Source organism: Rhinoraja longicauda, chromosome 16 (assembly GCF_053455715.1).
Source record: "Rhinoraja longicauda isolate Sanriku21f chromosome 16, sRhiLon1.1, whole genome shotgun sequence".
In the NCBI taxonomy this organism is placed as follows: domain Eukaryota; kingdom Metazoa; phylum Chordata; class Chondrichthyes; order Rajiformes; family Arhynchobatidae; genus Rhinoraja; species Rhinoraja longicauda.
The window spans coordinates 35,613,193-35,632,639 of record NC_135968.1 but is presented as its reverse complement, the minus strand read 5'-3'; the positions used below and the strand labels follow the sequence as shown (position 1 = coordinate 35,632,639).

The following is a 19,447-nucleotide window of genomic DNA, read 5'->3' as shown; positions in this document are numbered from 1 at the left end:
ACTGTTTATTTCAGTACTACATAAAAGGACAATTCCTGAAGTGAACTTGGGGGCCACTTTGCATCACTAAAGAAATTTTGAGTATTTCCTGGTGTGAATCAGTCCTTTGAATTCAGCAGGGAAATCAGATCATGTTATTCTCAGAAGCCAATAATTTTGGCGTATCATGAAACAAACAAGGTGCTGAACATCGAGTATGTGTATGTGTATGTGACAAATAAATTTGACTTAAATTTGACTTGACCCTATCAATGCAAGTCTCATTGCCGATCTACCCACCTGTCATTTGGGATCAGAACTTACCACTTCTCCTTTGTTACATATCATTTCATCATTGACTGCCAACTTCTCATTCTCTCATCCCCACTTATCTCCTGAATGGACCCATCCCTCATTCCCAATTGCCCTGGCCAGATCCTCCTTGTCACTCCTGGCACGATGCACGATCACCATGACTGTCTAATTATTATAGATGGCCCTGAAACTCCAAGATCTATTTTTTTTATCCAACCACGAGGTTTGTTTATCATAATTATACATACGAGTTATACTTCAGCTAAAGCACTTAAAAAAATAAGCTGATGCAGCTGCATTAACAAGGAGTCTCTTATGAATGAAAGAGTCTCGGACAAAGCCGTTAAGAGTGAAGTGTAAGGCCGTTAAGAGTGAAGTCAAGAGATACTGAGGCTCTAGTCAGAAAAAAAGGCATGGGTCATGTACAGCGCCTGGGATCGTGAATGTTTGAAAGAGTGTACGGAATTGTGGAACATACTTAAGGAAAGCATGAGATAGCTTTGGCGTAGAAGATAAGGAAAATTCTAAGAGATTTTATAAGGAAACTAGACCAAGTGGACCCGTTGGGCCCAAACCTCTCCTGCATTGGTGCAGCACCCTCTCCTCCCCCCCTCCCTCCCCCTCCTTCCTTCCTCCCCTCCCCCTCACTCCTTCCTCCCCTCCCCCTCATTCCTTCCTCCCCTCCCTCCCCTGCCCCTCCACTCCATCCCCCTCAACCCCCCTTATCCTCCCTCCTTCCCCCTCCCTCCCTCCACCCCCTCCCTCCTTCCTCCCTAGGAGATAGATTTAAACTTTAAAATGTGAATAAGTTAAAAATATAACACCGATTTCAATGAAACCTTCCATTAACACCAAAGGGACGACGGTGAGTAAGGTGGGCCTAAAATTGTCGCACTATCATGTACCGTTTTGACTGTAGTTCAGGAACAAACAAACAAACGAGTTTTAGTATATAGATTAAGGGTAAAAGAGTAACTAGGGAGAGAATAGGGCTCCTCAAGGACCAAGGTCCTCAACAATTGTTTCTGCTCTATTTTTACTGTGGAGTTAGGAAATTCTGGAACGTTAATGGGGATGTCATGGAGTAGTCTGCAATACAATAGAGAGAGTGCTTGACATCCTGAAATGTATGAAGGTAGATAAATGTTCAAGGCCTCATCAGGTATATCTGAGAACAATGGGAAAGGCTAGAGAAGACATTGCAGGACCTCTGGCTGTGATACATGCATCAATGTTAGCTATGGGTGAGGTTCCGGAAGACTAAATGATGGCTAATGTCGTGCGTCCATTTAAGATGGGCTGCAAAGAAAAGACCAGTAAGCCCAACATCTGGGTATGTTAGTGGAGATGGATTCTGAGGAATAAGATATATATGTAATTGGAAAGGGGTAGATTACGAATAGTCAGTATGGCTTTTTTGCTTTGGAGATCGTTCTCACAAATTTGATTGAGGTTTTGTGACCAAGAAAGTAGAAGAGGGCAGTTTGGTAGATGTATGGATTTCAACAAGGATTTTGATAAGACAATGCAAGGTAGGTTCCTCTGGAAAGTGAGATTGCTTAGGATCCAGGGAGAGCTAGCTAATTGAATACACAATTGGCTTCCATGATAAGAAGCCAATTACCCTGTAAATTAAACTTTTGGGAATTCTGTACAAGCACATAAGTCCCTTTGCACCTTCGATTTCTGAATCCTCTCCCCATTTAGAAAGTAGTCTGCGCCTTCATTCCTTCTACCAAAGTGCATGACCAATGCAATGTTGTGTTCCATCTACCACTTCTTTGGCCACTCTCCAAACCTGTCCAAGTCTTTCTGCAAACTCTGTTTCCTCAACACTACCTGCACCTCCACCTATCTTAATATCACCTGCAAACGGCCACAAATTCATCAATTCAATCATCCAGATCATTAACATATAACATGAAAAGTAGCAGACCCAACACCAACCCCTGCAGAACACCACTAGTCACTGGCTGCCAACCCCTTTAATCCCACATTTTGCCTTCTGCCAGTCAGCCAATCTTCTATCAACTCTAGTACCTGGCCTCTAATACCATGGGCTCTTATCTTGTTTAGCAACATCATGCGTGGCACCTGATCAAAGGCTTTCTGAAAATCCAAGTAAATAACCATCCAGTGACTCTCCTTTGTCTATCTTGCTTGTTACTTCCTCAAAGAATTCCAACAGAATTGTTGGGCAAGATCTCCCCTTAACAAAACCGTTCTGACTCTGGCCTGTTTTATCATGTGCCTCCAAGTACCCCCAAGCCTCATCCTTAATAATGGACTTTAAAATCTTACCAACCAATGAAGTCAGGGTAATCGGACTATAATTTATTATCTTTTGCCTCACATTTAAACAGTGGAGTTACGTTTGTGACTTTCCAGTCCTCTGGAACCATTTCTGACTCTCCTTATTCTTGAAAGATCGCTATAAATGCCTTCCCAATCTCTACCACAACCTCTTTCAGAACCCACAAAGCCTCTGAATAGATATTTAGAAATAAAACTTCCATTCTCTACTTGATCTTTTACTGCACATCTATGATCTCTGATTATTAATTACGCGTAGTTCTTCTATAATGTGTGATCCACAATGCATATTGGTTGTTACGTGATTTTGATAAGGAACAACGTAAAATTTACTTTGAAAATTGCCAAGCAAAAAACTGGCAATTTTTTGGGAAAAGAAAGTCGAGGGAAAAGAAAATTGTTCCAATATAACCTCCCCACAGTAATCAGGAACCAGTCTCTTAAGAACAGTCTATCAGCACGGTAGCGCAGCGGTAGAGTTGCTGCTTTACAGCGAATGCAACGCCGGAGACTCAGGTTCGATCCTGACTACGGGTGCTGCACTGTAAGGAGTTTGTACGTTCTCCCCGTGACCTGCGTGGGTTTTCTCCGAGATCTTCGGATTCCTCCCACACTCCAAAGACGTACAGGTATGTAGGTTAATTGGCTGGGTAAATGTAAAAATTGTCCCTAGTGGGTGTAGGATGGTGTTAATGTACGGGGATCACTGGGCGGCATGGACTTGGAGGGCCGAAAAGGCCTGTTTCCGGCTGTATATATATGATATGATATGATAGTATCACTGCAGGTGGTCATTAAAATTGACAAGCAATTATTTCCAATGACACATGTGCAATGATACTCTTTAAACAATGTAACACACAGTCTAATGTAAGACTGTCAATGTAAAACACAGCCTTAAGGAGAAAAAGAGGGCCTTTAATTCGGGAAATATGGAGGAGCTGAAGGCTGTGCAAAAATTGAGGAGGAAGATCAGAGAGGGGAAGAACAGCTACAGGAAGAAGATGGAGGACCAGCTGCAGAGGAACAACATCAGTGGAGTCTGGAGAGGCCTCAAAACCATCTCTGGGTACAAGGAATCGGACTCCCGGGCCATGGAGGACCAGAGGTGGGTGAATGATTTGAACCTTTTCTTCAACAGGTTCGATCAGTCACCTACCCCTCCCCTGGTCCACTCACCCCTGCTGCAGCCCCCCCCCTTGTCTGCACGTCCAGTACACTGCCCCACCTCCCCTCCCACAGCACCTGGGTCACAGTCACCACACACTGCTTCTGCTTCTCCGGCCCCAACCCCACCACCCCCACCTCCTCCCCCCACACCATCCCCCCCCCACACCCTCTCCTCCTCTCACACCTTCGAGCACCCAGCCCCTGTGCTCCAATCTGTCTTTCTCCACAGACCAGGTGAGAAATGAGCTCAGGAAGATCAATGCGAGGAAGGCGGCTGGTCCGGACGGCATCAGCTCGAGGCTCAAGTCCTGTGCAGACCAGCTGTGCAGAATAGTGGAGCATGTCTTCAATCTGAGCCTGAAACTGGGGAGAGTTCCACAGCTGTGGAAAACATCCTGCGTGGTACCGGTACCAAAGACGCCGTACCCGAAGGAACTCAACAGCTACACACCGGTGGCACTGACATCACACCTGATGAAGACACTGGAGCGTCTGGTCCTCGCCCATCTCCTCCCCCTGGTGAGACCATCAATGGATCCACTGCAGTTCGCCTACCGGACTCACATCGGGGTGGAGGACGCCATCATCTACCTACGAACAGAGCTCTCTCACACCTGGAGAAGCCGGATGGCACTGTGAGAATCATGTTCTTTGATTTCTCCAGTGCATTCAACACCATCCAGCCGGGGCTTCTGGGGGGCAAGCTGGAGTGCATAGGTGTAGATCACCACCTCACATCCTGGATTCTGAACTACCTCACCAACCGACCACAGTATGTGAGGACAAAGGACCTGGTCTCGGACAGGGTGGTCTGCAGGACTGGGGTTCCGCAGGGAACAGTGCTAGCTCCATTCTTGTTCACCCTGTACACTGTGGACTTCTGGCACAGCTCTGCAGACTCTTATCTACAGAAGTTCTCTGACGACTCTGCCATCGTCAGCCTCATCACGGGCGACGAGGACAGGGCGTACAGAGAACTGATCAAGGAGTTTGTGGACTGGTCCAGCGGAACTGCCTCCGGATCAACGTGGGGAAAACCAGGGAGATGGTGGTAGATTTCCGCAGGCGCAGCCAGGTCCCCCCGACACTGGTGAACATCCAGGGAATGGACATCGAGAGGGTGGATTCTTATAAATGCCTGGGTGTCTACCTCAACAATAAACTGGACTGGACTGAAAACACCGATGCGCTATACAGAAAGAGCCAGAGCGCACTTTATCTGCTAAGGAGACTCAGGTCCTTTGGAGTGCAGGGGGCACTCCTAAGGACCTTCTACAACACGGTGGTTGCATCGGCCATTTTTTATGGAGTGGTCTGCTGGAGCAGAAGCATCTCAGCGGCCGAAGGGAAGAGGCTCGACAAGCTGTTCAGGAAGGCCAGCTCTGTCCTGGGTTGCCCCCTCGACTCAGTGCAGGTGGTGGGAGAGAGGAGGATGATGGCAAAGCTAACATCGCTGCTGGACAACAACTCCCACCCCATGCAGGACACTGTCACTGCACTAAGTAGCTCCTTCAGTGACAGACTCCTTCACCCCAAGTGCGTGAAGGAGAGATATAGGAGGTCCTTCCTTCCCGCTGCTGTGAGACTGCACAACCAGCACTGCTCCCAGCAGACGAGTCAACAATAACAGCTAAGAACACACAGAAAACTAATGACAATTTATGGATCTTTAATTTATAATGAATGATCTCTTGCTCTCTTGCTGTAACACTGTAAATTTCTCTCTCACTTTGCTGCTGTAACACTGTAAATTTCCCCGGTGTGGGACAAATAAAGGAATATATTATTATTATTATTATAGTAATTTTTGTTTGCAATAACAAAAATAAACTTATAGCTAATAAATTGGACTTTATTTTGAAAATATTGCAGGAAAAATAGTTGCAAATCTGAAAATCATAACCCTGTTCTTCCCCATTGACACAATTGTTATTATTATGTAAACATTTTCTATAACTCGAGGTTTCTTGAGATTGTAACTGCCCTAATATAGCTGTACGCCCGGAATGAAGATCTCTCTATACTCTCAAAACATATGGTGATCTTGAAAGATTTTGTTTGGCTCATTTCTTAACCTGATGTATTTCAAGAAGAGCAGTCCTCCAAAATGAAGTACTTCATCCTTGGTGAATTTCTCCTAAACCTTCTCTACATGCATTTTAAAGGATTTACATCTGAAATATGATGCCTAAAATTGCCTACAATACTCTGGCTGAGGTCATACTACTGATTTATAATATGCTAGCATTATCATTTTATTTTTTAATAACCCATATCGATAAACAGAAGTAACTCATATCCTTTTTAATCACCATAACATATTGCTATGTCATACAGCGGCCTCTCTGCTCATTTACAATTTTCGAACTGTGCTATTTATGGTGTATTGATTTTTCAATATTTGTCTTGCGAAAGTTAATTAATTCTTATCTGCCTTGAGTTAATAATTTTGTAAATTTTATTCTGGAGCCAATTTTCCTTCCGTAAGCTACTGAGTCATGCAAAATAACAACTAAAATATAACTGAACTCAGGTACAATTAATATAGTATCGAATAAAACTTAAACTCTTAATGTCACTGCTGTTTTTATAACTTTATGTTGGTAAACACAATGTAAAATCTTTTGCTGGGTTTGGGAATGAAACCATGTCATTAAAATAAACATTATTTGCTTATCTCCAACGATCATGACACAGCAATGTTTGTGGCATTGCTGATGCCCAACATGTAATGCTCCCAATAATAACGTTTCTTAACAAAACTATGGAAAATACCATCTGCTTTTCATAGCCTTTTCATACCCGTTCATGAATGCAGACTTTACTTATGAAATTTACCACTGCCTTCAAAATGCCATCAAAGCCCTAGGTTAATGAAGGAATAGGACTTTTTAAGACCTGGAATAAACCTCATGCCCTCTGAGCACCAGTGATTCCTGCCTTACTGTATGCTGAACTACCTGCAGTAGACAGTGGAAAAATACCAAAAAGAATGTGCCGAAAAGCTCTTTAAAGAAATGCTACATCCTAAAAGACACCTAGGAATCTCTGACCCAAGTGAAGGGGCATTCAGATTGGTACTGAGAACTTCAAAGCCATGCACTGGATGCAGAGAGGCTCAGAAGCTGCTGACCACCTGGCAAGCTAGCCACCTAATCGTCCTATTTGGCCACCTCCGACCTCATCTGTGGAATTGTCTGCAGTTCCAACATTGGCTTCATCAGCTATCTCAGAATTTGGAATGCAAGAATGCAATTGTTGATCCTGAGAGACTGCCGAAGAAGGAACAGTCAGCTAACCATTGGTATTACTGAGTACAGGGTATTGTGTAACTTCTTATTTTTTGCTGAATGCTTCATTTGTCTTAATGTTCTTCTATCTATATAATTTAAAATGTAAGACTTTTGCCTGCAAATCCAGTCATGCACATCATTAAAAAACACAAACACAAGTACACATTCCAATACATTCAAAAACCCATGTTCACCACATCAAATAATATCAAACACAAATATTCCTTTATCAAACATCTACAAACATATTGTAATACGTCAACACAAATTGCAGCAAAATACATGCATCATACAACAACAAAAAAGACAAACATTTTATACAACACAATAAGTGCAAATATTTGTGGTATTGACAACTCACTGTAAGCAATTCCACAGGACATCTGTAATATATTGCAAGCTTTACATATAATTCTTGTGTCAGATTTACTTGCTGTAATACTTGATTAATAACATCTCTTTTAGCTTTCAATAACTTGTTTCTACCGCTCGCTATAGTTACAGATATCTAATTTATTTTAAAATGTATTCTACTGGACTTATTCATATTTTTGCTTTATTAGAATTTACATTTTTGAAATATCTAATTTATGAGCACCATCTGTGAGAAAAATAAATCTATCAAAAATAAAAGATGAAGCACCATCTGTTTCGTCTATATTTTATCTTGATTATTAAATTCATATTTAAAAACCACAGAATACACCATGTAGAACCAGAGAGACATCTGTGCCAGTGGAACATAATGCATAAGGAGGATTTGTACTCTACTCGAATGCTTGTGTAACTTCACTGGAGCACTACACACTTCATAAATATATGTCACTGCACCAGGGTGAAAAAATCAATATTATTCTAAAACAACATTAATTTATAACAAATAAATGACTAATTGTAATTTATTTACTTGCTAACACGGTTCTTTGCATTTATGAATTTTAACCACAAATATGTAATGTAATTAAATTACAGTCGTGAGAATACGATTTTAAATTCACTTACCATCTGGAAACTTCTTGTTGAGTGAAATTCACATTGCATCATGTCAAAAAATATTGCAATTGTGGCTTTTCTCAGTTCAGTTTCTGGAATAAGTGTCATCTCCAGGATTGGACCCACCATTTCTGGGATAAATTTGATTTTGTGTTGACCTTTTAAGGAAATAATTGCTCTTAAGTATAAGTTTCTTTTTGGACAAAAAATAAATTGCAGCCACACAATGCACAAAATGAGGTCTGCATGATTATAACAATCCTCTTCTCAAATAATATCTAAACTATATGACAGCATTCTGCATAAGTGGTTGGATAAGTATCCAAGGTTTGCCTATGGTTCCGGAAATTGGAGTTCTGATGCTGCCATGGCAGCTGAAATTTAATTCAAATAAATAAATTAAACTGATATAAATAGTACAAACAAGTATGATCATGAAACTACTGGATTATTGTAAAAATCAATCTGATTCACTAGTGACGAAAGAATTTGGTTCCACATTGGGACTGTCAGATTCACATCAGTGTTGCTAACCCCTAACTGTGAAACAGCTCATCAGGAAGAACGAGTCCATGCTCTTTGGCAACTGGCCCAACCGATCTTCCGTCTCTTCACCATCAAGCCTGACTTCTTGAAGGTGCTGGGAATCTGGTTCGGTGGGGGGGGGGGGGGACGACGACAAACTGGAGCTGTGGAAGCAGTGCTCCCTCTCTATAACAGGGAAAAATTTGGTCATCAGGTGTGAGTTGCACTCTGGGCTGCTGTACTTGGTGCAAGCGTGCCCCCCCCCCCCCCCCCCCCCCGAACCAGTATGTATAGCCTCCGAGAATGTCGGATGGTAGTTTTGCAAGGATCATGTATTGTACATATTTATTTCTCGAATAAAGTATATTTAAAAATAATGGTACTTAAGGAGGTGGCTCTAGAAATAGTGGAAGCATTGGAGATTATTTTTCAATGTTCTATAGATTCAGGATCAGTTCCTGTGGATTGGAGGATAGCAAATGTTATCCCACTTTTTAAGAGAGGGAGAGAGAAAACGGGTAATTATAGACCAGTTAGTCTGACATCAGTGGTGGGGAAGATGCTGGAGTCAATTATAAAAGATGAAATTGCTGAGCATTTGGATAGCAGTAACAGGATCATTCCGAGTCAGCATGGATTTACGAAGGGGAAATCATGCTTGACAAATCTACTGGAATTTTTTGAGGATGTAACTAGGAAAATTGACAGGGGAGAGTCGGTGGATGTGGTGTACCTCGACTTTCAGAAAGCCTTCGACAAGGTCCCACATAGGAGATTAGTGGGCAAAATTAGAGCACATGGTATTGTGGGTAGGGTACTGACATGGATAGAAAATTGGTTGACAGACAGAAAGCAAAGAGTGGGGATAAATGGGTCCCTTTCGGAATGGCAGGCAGTGACCAGTGGAGTACCGCAAGGTTCGGTGCTGGGACCCCAGCTATTTACGATATACATTAATGACTTAGATGAGGGGATTAAAAGTACCATTAGCAAATTTGCAGATGATAGTAAGCTGGGGGGTAGTGTGAATTGTGTGGAAGATGCAATAAGGCTGCAGGGTGACTTGGACAGGTTGTGTGAGTGGGCGGATACATGGCAGATGCAGTTTAATGTAGATAAGTGTGAGGTTATTCACTTTGGAAGTAAGAATAGAAAGGCAGATTATTATCTGAATGGTGTCAAGTTAGGAAGAGGGGATGTTCAACGAGATCTGGGTGTCCTAGTGCATCAGTCACTGAAAGGAAGCATGCAGGTACAGCAGGCAGTGAAGAAAGCCAATGGAATGTTGGCCTTCGTAACAAGAGGAGTTGAGTATAGGAGCAAAGAGGTCCTTCTACAGTTGTACCGGGCCCTGGTGAGACCGCACCTGGAGTACTGTGTGCAGTTTTGGTCTCCAAATTTGAGGAAGGATATTCTTGCTATTGAGGGCGTGCAGCGTAGGTTCACTAGGTTAATTCCCGGAATGGCGGGACTGTCGTATGTTGAAAGGCTGGAGCAATTAGGCTTGTATACACTGGAATTTAGAAGGATGAGGGGGGATCTTATTGAAACATATAAGATAATTAGGGGATTGGACACATTAGAGGCAGGAAACATGTTCCCAATGTTGGGGGAGTCCAGAACAAGGGGCCACAGTTTAAGAATAAGGGGTAGGCCATTTAGAACGGAGATGAGGAAGAACTTTTTCAGTCAGAGAGTGGTGAAGGTGTGGAATTCTCTGCCTCAGAAGGCAGTGGAGGCCAGTTCGTTGGATGCTTTCAAGAGAGAGCTGGATAGAGCTCTTAAGGATAGCGGAGTGAGGGGGTATGGGGAGAAGGCAGGAACGGGGTACTGATTGAGAGTGATCAGCCATGATCGCATTGAATGGCGGTGCTGGCTCGAAGGGCTGAATGGCCTACTCCTGCACCTATTGTCTATTGTCTATTGTCTACAGCTCATTGGATATTGGGAATGTCGTGGAGGGATTCACAAGAAGGAAAAACAATACCGTTTAACATTATAAAACGTTTGATGACACAAGTGACTATTTTTAAATTCCATATTTTAATTTCTTCTAAGATATCCGAATTTTTAAGTTAGTTTTTAGATTTAAATATTAATATAAAGGACAAATAGAGGTTAATATTTCACTTGTGTTCCAGAAGCAAGATCTTGGCCATTATATATAATACTTAAAAGCAAACCCAAAACAAAGAGTTTCTTCACAATTTTCACTAATTGCAATGATACCTGGAACATGACATAAAAGATCAAAAGAAAGCCTTTTGGCAGTTTCTTCGATCAATGGTTTTTGAAAAGTAACTAATGAGTGCTGCATGCCAAATTTGGTTACATAACAGTAATTTCAACTGCTAGAAAGTGATATTGACTTGTTTTTGCCGTTTATATTTCTGAAGACCTTGCACTAGATAAAAACAGGTAATTAGTATTCAAAATCACATCACATATCACAAAAAACTTCACGTTCAAGTACTCAGTTAATTACTTTAGATTTAAACAATAAATCTTCCTTTTCATGGAATAGGATTTCACAAAGCATAACATTTAAACATTTCATATAAGTCATATTAAAACATATACATTTCCAAAATGAATACACCATAATACATTTCTTAAATGAGCCTTTAATGTCCAACACTTATCAATAAACTTTAACCACCAAAAAAATCATATATATTTAATTAAAACATTTCCTTCGTTAATATCAGTTTCCATTTTACAGAACTTTTACACGAGCAATAATACCACAAGATCCTTCATTATTAGGTCATGTATGTAGCCTTATTACAGACAATCAAAACTGTGATCAAATGTATTTAATGATGGAAAGGGCAACAGAGTGGCTTTGGGAAGAATTCCAGAGCTTAACACCTTGGTGACTGAAGGCAAAGCCACCAATGGTGAAGCAATTAAATCTGAGGAAGTTAAAGGGATCCAGATCAGGATAATTATAGATATTACAGAGGTTAACAGAAGAATAAATGGGAGAAAACTAAACATACTTATCATAATTTTAATATTGTTATGTTAAGTAGATGGATGGGGTCATGGATGAATGGAATGTGCCTCGAATAAGACATAAAAATAATCTACAAGTAAAATTTGACTTTTAAGGTGCAAATCTAGAGTATTCCCCTCCAGACACGAATCTATAGACTTGTTTTTACTTATGAAATAAAGTAGCTGGCCATGTTAAAAATGCAATTGATATTTCCTAACAATTTTTAAAATATATATTTATACCATTGGAATTACAACACAATAAAAATATAAAGGCAACAAAGTAAAATTTTATGCAGGAGGGATAATCATTCTACCACTCTTTCATCACTCTGGATATTCAAGGTTCGTGCTTTGCAATATGAACATCTCTTAGGTTTTAGGTGCTTTGTCTGCTTGCAATACTAATATGTACCTAATATAATATTTTAGGTTTAGGTCTTAGGTTTTCTTAGGTTATATCTTAGGTTTTGGGTGCTTTGGCTGCTTGCAATGCTAATACGTACCTACGTTATAATGTTGCATTAACTTTCTTTCAATGGCTCTCTCTAATTTTATGATTAGGTAAGGCACTGAGACAAAGTTGCTGAGAAGACTAAGTGCTCCAACAAATATGACGAAACAGCTTCATTCCAGGATTTAGAAAGAGATTTGGTGAAAATAGAGACCACTTAATCGAAAATAAAATGACAGCTTTATGCACCCTTCCTTTAAGTGCCTTCCAAGTAAATCCTTAAACTGGACACAAGACTTTGGTTGATACCTAACATCATGAGTCAAGAGTTAAGAGTGTTTTTTTGTCATATGTCCCAGAGAGAATAATGAAATTCGTACTTGCTGCAGCACAACAGAATATGTAAACATATTGCACTGTAAACAATATGATAAACTAAAGAAAAAAAAGTTCAGTGTGTATATATATGCACATACTCACAAGTACACACACACACACACCCACTATATACACCGATCAGCCAAAACATTATGACCTGGTGAGCCAAAACATTATGACCACCTGCCAAATATGTTGTTGGTTCTCCGTGTGCAGCCCCGTATGCAGCAGGGTGCAATGCACTGTGTATTGTGACACATTCCTCCCGTGACCACCATTAAAATTTTCTGTGACTTGTACCACAGTAGACCTTCTGTCGGTTCGGACCAGATGGGATAGCCTTCGTTGCCCTCGCGCATAGATGAGTCTTGGGCGCCCAACACCCTGTCGCCATGGTTTGTCCCTCCTCGGACCATTGTCGGTAGGTACTCACCACTGCTGACCGGGAGCACCCCACAAGCTTTGCCGTTTCAGAGATGCTCTGACCCAGTCCGCTGGCCACAACAATTTGGCCCTTGTCAGGTCTTTACTCCTGCCCATTTCTCCTGCATCCAACACATCAACTTCAAGAACTGAGTATCGCACCCCCTGACAGGTGCCATTTTAACAAGATAATCAATGTTATTCACTTCGCCTATCAGTGGTCATGTTTTGGCTGATCGGTGTATATATATATATATATATATATACACACACACATATACATGAGGTGCTCCCGTACTGATTGTTAATGGGGAAGAAGTATTTCTGCCAATGCGAACAGACTGTGGTCTGTGGATGAGAAAGTCAAGGATCCAATTGCAGAGGGTTGCGCAGAGATCCAGTTCCGTGAGCTTGGTAACCAGCTTTTAGGGGATGATGGTATTGCTTAGTCCTTCATAACCTCAGAAATCTCTTTTCTACACAGTGAAAATTAGTCACATTACATTGTGTATGTCTGTTTGTTCTAATAAGGAAATACCCTGGAATGAAATGCGGTAACTACCATTCTTAGCTCCATTTCTCCACTCCAGAAATTTAACTGACTATTTTTCAGTCTCTCACAATTTTTATGTATTATGTGCAATGTGTAAATTCCCACGCAATGCTCTTGTTGGAGAATTGCAGGGGAAATGAGAGTTGTTTGGTTTGCAATAATCCCAATAGCGGCTCTCTTTACTTTCACAGAGGGCTTATGCATGATTATGGGATGCTATATTATTATGCTTGTTATTTTCCAAAGAAGAATGGGGAAACCTCTTGGTAAACTCCAGAGTTTATCCCTCAAGTACCAACAACAAACAGATTACTTGGGCATTAACCACTGCTATTTTCAGAACATTACATCCATAATAAATAACTAATTTGAAAACATTACATGACTAGATTTAAAGCATTTAGCATAGCATGAGAATGGGTTCGTTAATTAAAAACATTCATTCTTTAATTATGACCACATTTATTTCATCTTCCCTTTGGAGATGATGAGGAATTGTGTTAACTGGTCAGGTGACAAGAAGGAAAACCTGGGCGAGAAAGTACATCCTTTTCTTGATTAAAAAAATATTAATTTTACATAATTATTTAAAGACCCAACTTACCAAGGTTATACCACATATCTCTGATCTCAAATCCAATTTGTCTCCTCATGTCACCGTATCTAAGGAAAAAAATAAAATTATTAATAGAAATTGTAATAGAAATTAACTCTCTTTCTCTCTCCATAGATGCTGAATGACCTGCCAAGTGTTCCCAGCAATTTCTTTTTTTGCCTTTAGGTTTGAAAATCACTATGGATAGATACAAGGGCTTTTTTATTTCTAAAAAAAGGAATATGTATTAAAATAAATTTGACTACCAATTAAAAATGGCTGAAATTTAGATAATTGCGAGAAGACACAGTGGATAAGACTTAGGGTTGCCAGCTTCCTCACTCCCAAATAAGGGACAAGATGACGTCACCACCCCGCGCCCTCACCAGCCAGCGACTACGTGCCCCTGCTCCACTAATGGCGGCCACCCAGACCGGGAGACGGGTTGCTATGCAACCTCCGGTAGGCGGCAACCGGGCCTACACTGTCCGGGACGACAGCAGCTCCCGAGCTACAGTGTCTGGGCCTACAGTGTCCGGGCCTAATACGGGACAAGGGCGGTCTCGTACGGGACAAAGCAATTTACCCCAAAATACGGGATGGCCCGGCTAATACGGGACAGTTGGCAACCCTAATAAGACTCCACCTATTGGTACCAGAGTTCCAGGCAAAAAGAGATGTAATTGAATATCTTGCTCACATGTAAAAAAAATTGTGGCTGAAAATTATGTTTCCAATTTATGAGCACTTTCCCTTGGCTATTTGTAGGTGTGCTTATAGATTAAACATTATATGCAGCAGCAAGCATTGTTTGAAGAAGCTAGTACAGTAACATTATTGGGTATATTGGAGATATTGGCGGAAGGTTTTACTCTGCAATTATTATTATATTTTGTATGGAGATGGTTGATTTCATTTTTGTATGTGAAATGGAAATGGTGCATTTCCTGGTTGATAAGCACAATACAAGGTATTAAAAATGTTTCAAAATTAATCTCTGAAAGATAACCACTTATTTGATAGCAAGGATTACAAAATAATAAGCCTTTGGATATGACCTTTGAATCATTTGGAGATTTGCTCGATATCATGTTCTGAATTTTAATTAACCAGCAGCTAATACCAACCTCCTTTTTTAATCTCAATGTATTATGACTGCATGTATATTCATTCAAATCAGTTCCAGTATTTTGCATCTCCATCATAAATGTTTACTTATTCAGCAAGCACACACATTAATTGCAAAGAAATATAAAATACAATGTTTCAATTCAAAAACTTTAGGAGATTTTAGGAGATTTGAAAAGCTTTGAACATTGACTTCTCTAACTTCAGATAGTCCCTGCTTTCCCTCTCTATCCTCTCCCCTTCCCAGTTCTCCCACTAGTCTTCGTGTCTCCGACTACATTCTTTGTCCTGCCCCCTCCCCTGACATGTCTGAAGAATGGTCTCGACCCGAAACGTCACCCATTCTTTCTCTCCAGAGATGCTGCCTGACCCGCTGAGTTACTCCAGCATTTTGTGTCTACCTTCGATTTAAACCAGCATCTGCAGTTTTTTTTCTACACTTTCAAATACTGCTTCAAGTTTCATCATAATTCAAAGTAACTGAGATATTTTTACAGAACTCTGGTTAACTTTTGTAAATGTGACAAAAATCTTTAGTATGCATTACCAGCTAATCTTATAAATTAAGAAATAAATCTCCAGGAAGCTCAACATTTTAAAAGCAAACATTATAAAAAAATGCCCCAGCTGTCTAAAACTTCTTATCAGGCAAAATCACTTTTCACATGTTTACTGATAACCCAGCTCCCAATTCTAACTCACTCCTCAGCGCTGTAGGTAGCTGCTATGTGTGTACATTGTGTGTGCAAGCAAGAATTTCACTGTGCCTAGTCGCATGTGACAATAAAGTTTTCCTACTCCACTACCACCAACTCTTTTGATCCCTATATTGCTTTAATAAGTTGCCTGGAATTGAGTAGATGGGCAGAAAATCTCTTCAGCCAAATGCAAGTAAGACTAAAGCCTTCAGTCCCAATCAAAACCTCTGATCCCTCGCTCCCTAACTCTCTCTCTCTGTCTCTCTCTCAGTCTCTCTCACAGTCTCTCTCTCTCTCAGTCTCTCTCACAGTCTCTCTCTCTCTCTCTAAATAAGAATCCAATCAAATATCTGTGCCACTCTCGTATAACAGTCCAATTATTGCTCCAAACACCCTCTGGGTGAAAACATTTTCTTTAGCCCCTTTTCAATATATCGACCAATTTCTTTGAGTCTTTACCCTCTGCTTCCTGACCTAAATGCTAAGAGTCTTGAAACGGAGGCACAGTCCTCTTTCTTACAGTTTGGCTTTCTGCCCAACCAATTGTTCAAGCACTTTTGATTGCAACATGCTCCTTAATTTAGTTCAACAATGAAACTGACAAGTTACTAAAGAATTTAGTTTTACCCTATTTACACTATCTTACCCTCATAATTTTATACACCTTAATTAAATTAAATTTCCACTCTGTCTCCTCTGTTTCAAAGTGATCAACTTCATGTGAATCTTTCTTCATACTATAATTTTTCTAGTTCTGACAACATTCTTGTCTTGTCTCCTCTACACCCTTTCTGGATGTAATGACCAAAATGACATGCAATGTTAGTGTCTGTTATAACATAGGCTCCATACTCCTATATTCAATACAATACAATACAATATATCTTTATATACCAGGGGTACAACGAGATTGGGAATGCGCCTCCCATACGATGCAATAATTTAAGTAATTTAGACAGCAGCAACCTTAGCTAATAAAAGCATCTTTCGTGGCTCTTTAATCACCTAATTGATGTCATGCTGCCATTAAGGATCAATGGATGTATATTTCAAGGTCCGTTTGTACCGCCATTTTCCACTATATTTCGACATTTACCCCCTGCATGGCCCAACTGTACAGGCCATCTCTAACATCCTGAGGTCTTAAGCTATCCTTATATTCATCAACAACATGGACATTTTTTTCCATCACATCTCCAATATTAGGTTCAAATCATTTATATTACAACCAAAACAATGTAATGAGTACTAGCCTTGTAAAACCTTATTGGTGACAGCACTCCATTTAAAAAGCACCCAGTCAAGTTCAGTCGAGTTAGTCAGATATGTCTTTTCCTTAATAAATCCACACTGAATACAAAAGTTTGTTGTTTCCTAAAATAGATTCCAATAATTTGCACATCAAAGAAGTTTAACTAACCGCTATAATCCCCTCCTCCCTTTAATAAACAGGACGCTACCATGAGCACCATTCCTGAAGACAGGGAGGATTGAAAGATTGCAATTTGAGTCTTTGTAATTTCTTCTCTTGCTTCTTATATATCTGGGATGTAGTTCATTTATGACTGACAATTATTCAATGATTTCTTAATATGTTTTTTTTGGCTTTGTTATCTCTATATGATTATTCCAACACAACCCTTTGTGACCTCCCAAGCCCTACCCACACCAAATTGATCATCTAAAATAATTTTACAGATGTCCCAACTCACATCAGGTTCTACTAATCCAACCCTCCTACCTGCTGAACTATACTAACTCTTGATTAAATAATGCCACGTTTCGGGAATTCTCATTCTTGGCCATTGTTCGGGAATTCTCATTCTTGTTTTCAGCTCATTCCCTTGCTTCACTCCTGCTCATCTTTGTAACATCTTCCATCCTTGCAGGTTTCTGAGACCACTACATACTGGTCTGGTCTCTTCATAATCTCGACTTTAAATATTTCACCGCTCTGGAAATGTTTCCAAGTATTTTAGGTTGACAAGTAACATTTGATATTACAGGAGGCCAAATTTTCAGAGTCAAACCTAAATTCTTTTGAAATCCAGAAATCCTAGCATTTTCTGTTCAATGGTACCTTTGGATGGAATTATTTTCTGGCAGTTCCATCCATCTGAAAATGTGACATTTCATCCCTATTCTGATCCATGGATCCCTCTAACTCTGGGAATTTTCAGTAATATGAAATAGCACAGACTACTGAAAAGACTCTGCTCTTCTTTCCTAATCTTTGATCCCTAAAGGCAATATATCATTTTATTTTACTATAAGTTAATGATTCAAATTTGCAGAGTAACACACACTTCACATTCACTACTACTTCAGCCAGCCAAAGTTTAAACTAAACCCCACGTGGTGCCAATAGACAATTAAGAAAAAGCTGATAAGAGGAAGCAATGAAAATAAATTAAGATCTGGACTGAATGAAGGTGATACACCATTTAATTTACCCCAGAGATCTCATAAAGATTTATTGTTCACTGGCAAAGAAATAGTGTGCAGATCACTCTTGACTATCAAACTGCAGGATATGTAATTCATACTTCTACAGATGCATAAGCAGAGATTTTAAGCCTCCTGATATTGAAGATATAACAATTGAGCATCTTTCACTTACATTACCACATTGGCATGTGTGGTGTCTTAGAGCAGACAAAAAATTGAAATATCTAAATGAATGTACTACTAAGTTTCCACATGAAACATTTATTTTTACACATTTACAAATTGAGGCAGCATCACATGGCATAGCATAGAATGGTCAGCGATTTGAAGATTCTCAAAAATCGCATAAACACATGAAATAAACATCTCTGAGATACTGTCAAGAACTGTGAAATATGTATCACCTTACCCTAAATTTAAAATAATATTAGCTGGTGGATATACGGAATGAGATGCCAGAGGATGTATTTGAGGCAGATACAACATTTAAAAAACATGTGGACAGGTGAATGGATAGGAAATTTTTGAGGAATATGGGCTAAATTAGGGCAAGTGGGGCTAGCGAAAATGGGCATCTTGGTCGTCATGAACAAATTGGGCCAGACGCGCTGATCCTCCCGGAGAGCATTTATTAAAATTTATTAGGTAAATTGTTTTTTAAAAGTACCAAAAGTGGGTTTATTCAGACCACGGGCGAATGGTGAGTAGGGTGGGCCCAAAATTGTCATGCCGTCGTGTATCGTTTTGGCTGTGTAGAAGGCATGGTACACACATAAACACATAAACAGAAGATATCACAAAATGCTGGAGTAACTCAGCAGGTCAGGCAGCATCTAGGAGAGAAGGAACGGGTGATGTTTTGGGTCGAGACCCTTCTTCAGACTGAAGACATCAGTCTGAAGAAGGGTCTCGACCCAAAACGTCACCCATTCCTTCTCTCCTAGATGCTACCTGACCTGCTGAGTGACTTCAGCATTTTGTGATACCTTCGATTTGTACCAGCATCTGCAGTTATTTTCCTACACTAAATACATAAACATATACACAAACAAACCGAGAGTTTTAGTGATATATATATATATACTAGACCAAGTGGACCCCTTGGGCCCAAACCTCTCCTGCATTGGTGCAGCACCCTCTCCTCCCCCCCTCTACTTCCTCTTCCCCCCTCCCCCTCCGCTC

General features: G+C 40.3%; 1 protein-coding gene across 3 annotated transcripts in view; it reads right to left on the bottom strand.

Annotated features, from left to right (window-relative positions):
- dock1 (dedicator of cytokinesis 1) overlaps positions 1-19,447 on the bottom strand; it is a 404,255-nt gene that overhangs the window by 113,890 nt on the left and 270,918 nt on the right. For all 3 annotated transcript variants that reach the window (XM_078413630.1, XM_078413629.1, XM_078413628.1), the window contains exons 32-33: positions 14,001-14,059; positions 8,073-8,221 (exon numbers count right to left, since the gene is read on the bottom strand). In XM_078413630.1, coding sequence (XP_078269756.1) covers positions 8,073-8,221; positions 14,001-14,059 — 208 coding nt within the window. The remainder of the gene's footprint in view (positions 1-8,072; positions 8,222-14,000; positions 14,060-19,447) is intronic.